At 37.6% G+C, this 6,000-nt stretch overlaps 1 protein-coding gene across 6 annotated transcripts in view; it reads left to right on the forward strand.

Annotated features, from left to right (window-relative positions):
- Positions 1 to 5,666, forward strand: part of LOC137399316 (serine-rich adhesin for platelets-like) — a 47,509-nt gene extending 41,843 nt beyond the window's left edge. For all 6 annotated transcript variants that reach the window (XM_068085377.1, XM_068085374.1, XM_068085379.1 and 3 more), the window contains 4 exons: positions 1,151 to 1,309; positions 2,930 to 3,100; positions 3,273 to 3,486; positions 4,806 to 5,666. In XM_068085377.1, the coding sequence (XP_067941478.1) occupies positions 1,151 to 1,309; positions 2,930 to 3,100; positions 3,273 to 3,486; positions 4,806 to 5,083 (822 nt within the window). In that variant the 3' untranslated portion in view covers positions 5,084 to 5,666. The remainder of the gene's footprint in view (positions 1 to 1,150; positions 1,310 to 2,929; positions 3,101 to 3,272; positions 3,487 to 4,805) is intronic.
- Positions 5,667 to 6,000: the final 334 nt, after the last annotated feature.

Below are 6,000 nucleotides of genomic sequence, written 5' to 3' on the forward strand. Positions count from 1 at the left end.
CTTTATTTAAGTGATGAGATGATTTCTTGCAATCCTGTTGCAATTGAGTGGTACTACTTGTTGACTACTATGTAGTGATAAGGACTACTGGCTTCCAGTACTTGTTGACTACTATGTAGTGATAAGGACTACTGACTTCCAGTACTTGTTGACTACCATGTAGTGATAAGGACCACTGACTTCCAGTACTTGTTGACTGCTATGTACTGATAAGTACTACTGACTTCCAGTACTTGTTGACTACTATGTAGTGATAAGCACTACTGACTTCCAGGACTTGTTGACTACTATGCAGTGATAAGCACTACTGGCTTCCAGTACTTGTTGACTACTATGTAGTGATAAGCACTACTGACTTCCAGTACTTGTTGACTACTATGTAGTGATAAGCACTACTGACTCCAGTACTTGTTGACTACTATGTAGTGATAAGCACTACTGACTTCCAGTACTTGTGGACTACTATGTAGTGATAAGTACTACTGACCTCCAGTACTTGTTGACTATTATGTACTGATAAGGACCACTGACTACCAGTACTTGTTGGCTATTATGTACTGATAAGGACTACTGACTTCTAGTACTTGTTGACTACTATGTACTGATAAGCACTACTGACTTCCAGTACTTGTTGACTACTATGTAGTGATAAGGACCACTGACTTCCAGTACTTGTTGACTACTATGTACTGATAAGCACTACTGACTCCAGTACTTGTTGACTACTATGTAGTGATAAGCACTACTGACTTCCAGTACTTGTGGACTACTATGTAGTGATAAGTACTACTGACCTCCAGTACTTGTTGACTATTATGTACTGATAAGGACCACTAACTACCAGTACTTGTTGGCTATTATGTACTGATAAGGACTACTGACTTCTAGTACTTGTTGACTACTATGTACTGATAAGCACTACTGACTTCCAGTACTTGTTGACTACTATGTAGTGATAAGGACCACTGACTTCCAGTACTTGTTGACTACTATGTAGTGATAAGCACTACTGACTTCCAGTACTTGTTGACTACTATGTAGTGACAGGAAAGGTTTTATAATATCTATGTTCACATGCAACCTTTTTCTTGTACAACATTATTAATTGTCTGTAATTCTTCACCTGCTTATTATTATTTTATCTTTGCAGGAAAACGTCATGGAAGATTCACATGAGCTGGAAATAGCTCAGCTCTCTCATAATGTTGCCAAGGATTTGGAACTACTCTCTACGGCTGACAGTGATCCTCCAAACCGCTATAAGGCAGCAGCCAGAGCGGAGGTGGCCAAACCATCACCAGAAACGGAGGTGAGGCGAGCAAGACTGGCTCGGTAGAATAGACTGGGTTCTATTGTATCTGTTTGTACATAAATTGAAAAAATAAGATTTACTAACTCTATCATATATTTGCAACTATTCACCTAACCACTATTCAAGTTTACGTGAATAACTTTCACAGAGTTTCCTGTGAACAAAGCATGAATTGGAAATCCTTTGAAATCCACCTCATTTCGATTGCCATGCCGATTGTTTTAGAATCTCACTCCTTTTAAAGAGAGGGATTTGTGTTACACCGTACTTTTTTCTACTAGACTCTCATCTTTTTCCATACAATCAACTTTTCTATTGATTTCTCATTCATCTTCTCTTTGCTTTTCTTTTGAAGTCCATCAACTCCTGTTGCAATACACCAGCCTTTATTCTGTCAGTTCTAAACCTTTGTGTTGCAATTCAAAGATGACCAAAGCACTGGCTATCTTTCATCTTCACATCAACCCTTTGGCAATTCCTTGTCAAGCTTTTTGAAGAATATTTTCATTTTAACCTTGTAATTGTTATACAGTGGTGCATTTTTTATGTCAATGCTCTCTGGGCATCTAGGATTTGGCCATTTCTTTGCATGAACAAGAAATGCCACTGAAATGCCTAGTGTTATTAAAAAACGGCTAATGAAACTTGTAAATTTTCTTACCTGAAGTAAAAGAACGTCTTCACATAGGTTTTCTATGGTTTTCTATTTTTCTATTATAATGTTATCAAAATGTGCAATGGATGAATTGATTAGATATTTGACATGTTTTGCTTAACAGAAATTTGATTATTCACTCGTACATCTTTCAAATAATGCTGAAAAAATCTTCTGTAATGCCGACAACTCCATGCGCTATCTAAGTTTTGATATACCATCTTCATCTGACTGTATTTATAGAACTAACTGTATCTGTAACTGTCTATATATGTAACTATATCCAGATTGTGATATCCTTATAACATGAAATATAGAAACACAGCTAATGTTCTTTTGTTGGAATAATTGAACAGTTGTACCACTAGATGGCTTGCTATAACCTGTTAACAGTTACACTACTACTTGTTTGTAGTTCTACTTGGAAGTAAATATCTCCAATTTACTGTAGATACTCAGCTTGCTCAAAACGCATGTAGTTAATAACCTACTAGTAAAGGACAACCTCTGAATACAGGAATTCACTAGAATCAACTACAGCTAATGTAATCATGCTAACGCACCACTGTAACAGTTAATCATGATCAGAACATGATTAGCAGTGGTGATCATGTGACCTAGCTTCCTTACTCACTTAGGAGTTTTATTCATTCGGTTTTCAATGGAGGGTTAAATTAATGTAGTTATAAAAACCATTGTTCTTTCATTCAAAAGTACTTACAGTTGCAATAGTTATGAGTAGGTAAAATAAGGAAGACTTTAATGAGCACCCAAACAAGTATTGCTAAGGCATTTGTATAATATCAGGAGCAGACAATTACTATATAGAACTGGAACTGCTCATCTCAATAGCCAGCTCCATACTTTGCCTACTCTTTGTGCTACGCCATTCATTTGATCTCTATTAGTGCTTCCATGATCAGTACTCAGGACTCTCACTCTGTTGAGCACTTGTTTCGCAGGAACTTATCGAGAGCATGTTTGCATGCCAGCAGCAGAAATCAGCATTTTCCAGTTATCGCTCAGCTGCATCTGCGACTCCAGAAATGAAGTCCCCTGCACTCAGCCCGGTCAAGAAGAAACTTTCATCGTCACAGCATTTTGAAAATGGTTCCTCAACCAACATCGATCACGTAAGTGCCTAACATGATTTCTGCTATGGTGTTGAGAGAATGTCCATTTATGTAATAGTTCATTTGGTTTGAACAAGTTTCCATTCATCATTGCTGCTGACGTTAGCTTTTTTAGACGAGCATCGGGAAGTGACTCTATTAAATCCAACTGGACATATATTTTGTTTTGCAGTCATATAATGAGCTCGTTCTCACGTCGATAAAGCGCCTCTCCACCAAGCTACAGAGCTACACGGGTAACACTGTCGATCGGCTGAAGGAGAATGGTTTGTCTATAAGTAGCTCACCATCACCCACTGCTGATCTTTCACCAGACGATATGCCCGCTAACACCACGCTTGCCTCCATACTCCAGACCCTTAAGAGCGTCGAACATAACTGCAGAGGTATGGGTTACTTCTAGACTGATCCACTTTTCACATTTTATGATGTCATCTCAAATATGCTGTTCACTGTTGTACGCCATCTCTACACACACATACACTTATGCTAGCGGATGTCTCGTGTTGGCTAATGGGAATTCGCTTCAGTTGATCAACAATCTTACTTTTGTGCTGCTATTTGCATTGCTAAAAATTTCCTCGAGGAGAAAAATTCGAAATACCAACGATAAAAATCAGCTACCCTAGGACACTATGTATTCGCCTCATCTAACTTTCGCATTTTCACGGAGTCATCCTCTCGCGAAAATCTCATGTGCGAAACTAAACTATCATAACGAACGAGCAAAAACGCGAAATTAAATTGTTCATTGATAGTCCAAGAAACAAATGGCAGCAAGCGATCAAATTGCATTATCGATCTCGCCCACACCATTCTACCTGCAGTTCACAATTACAAACTAATCTCAAATTGAAATTTTTATTTATCGGTGAACTGAACCTGAGGAATCTAATTATGTTTGTTCCACTGCATTTCCTTTCACATCACTATATTTTCGCACTCATCAGAGCTGCGAAATTAAGTTGCAGCGAAATTTTACTCTGTATACCACTCACGAAAACTAAATACTGGCGAAATATAAGTGTCCTAGGGTAACGCAATAGAAATTAATTTATCAAAAATTTTGGTTAAAATATCAAAATTTATCAAACAGAAAAAAACTTTGGTTTTCAAGAGTTTTATTCAGCTCAAATATTATCCTGAAATGTTTGGTAAGCAGTTCCAACTGACACCAGTGGCCATCACATATCTCCTACAAAAATATCATTCTCCATTGATAGATAGCTGTTGTGTTCAGTCCTATCATCGTTGTTTGAGAGCAAACCTCAAATAAACTTCAAAAAGGACCAATTAGACACGCGTAAGTCTATGCGTGCCTAACATACATCGGCAATGCGTCAGCGATGTATTTTGTTGGTATGTGCAGCTATGGCTGTGAAATAACTCTGGAAATCTTGGTGATAAGATCAACAGAAATGTATTTGGCCAAGTTATTTTAATTTCACTGCCACTGTTTCCGATTTGATTCTATTTTGTTTTTTTCAATTTAGCATTAGGGTCAAGTAAAGATAGCAATCCATTTTTCCTCTGGAGACAATACAATGCTCGTATGAAAGTAAACTTTATATCAGTATCAGCAATGAATATCATCATCTCACCTTGAACTTAATTCGTCCAAGGGATCAACAGCCTAGAGGTGGTTCACTGCGCTGCCACAAATAATCCCATCATTTAAATTGTATTAGCTTAACATCTGTTTCAGTTATGGACAAAGCACTTTTCACCTCGTCGCTGCCCCAATCTGACCTTTCCACTGTCCGCAGCAGTGAACACGAACACTATTTAGCGGAGATCAAGAGAATACGCAATGAGATAGCCGGTTTTAAACCGATTGATGACTCGACAAAAGGTACTAAGCCGAGCAAAGCTCCCACGAAGTTATTTAACAACAACAGCAAACCATCCGTTAGTAAGTCGTCACGGACTGCACCCACCAATAACGCCAATCCTAGTTACAAATCACGAACGGTGTACTACTAACTCTATGGTACTAGTATGGTATTTTATTCCTGTGTTGTAGCCAGACACCTGCGTTTATTGTCGACAATTACTTCCTGCACTCATCTCTATTATATTTGTGATAAACGAATCTATTTGTAAAATATTGATTTTGTACAGCGTTGTGGGCACTCGCTCAACAATCATTGTTTTGTGCATGTTTATTATCTTATTTTAGCTCAAAACGTTTCCAATTTTTAAAATTATACCGCTTATCTGTCGAGTTTCTTGCTGCTCGACGATACGTTAAACCTATTTATACTGCAAATGTACAAGCGTACGCAGTTGGATGTAAATATTTGCATGTCTTTTCTTTTTGCACAATCTATACAAGCTAGCAGTTCAAGTATCTATTCAGTATTTTTCAGGGCATACAAAAATGCCAATCCCATCTCCTCTAGGATTAAGTCATGTGTTCGCTTACCTTTTTTGCTTTTATGTTCATCAAGTAGATGGACTACTTAGAGAAAAGTATATTGATGTTACTTGTATAATTCGTCTTTGATGTTTTCTTACATCGATCATTTGCAACATTTGATAAGGTAATACATCGATGCTGAGTTTAGCCTTTGAAGTCTTGAGCAAAATTAATAGTACACGTCCTGAGTGTTTACTAAGACAGTGATGTAGGTAAATCTAAGTCTATTTATCACACATTGCTGAAAGTAATATCACACAATGCTCTCTATTTCCAATCTACCACATCTGCCTTGTGGTAGATTGGAAACGAAAGTGGATTAGATTTTGTTAAAGATATTGTGATATTACAGAGATAATGCATTGGTAACACAATGGCTAGAACTAGAGGCATTTGGATTCAAGTAAAAATTGCTGGAGTCGTCAAAAGATGAAGTTTGTTTGGTGTCGCTTGGACACAGCTACACACATACATATCAGTT

Source organism: Watersipora subatra, chromosome 7 (assembly GCF_963576615.1).
Source record: "Watersipora subatra chromosome 7, tzWatSuba1.1, whole genome shotgun sequence".
NCBI lineage: Eukaryota > Metazoa > Bryozoa > Gymnolaemata > Cheilostomatida > Watersiporidae > Watersipora > Watersipora subatra.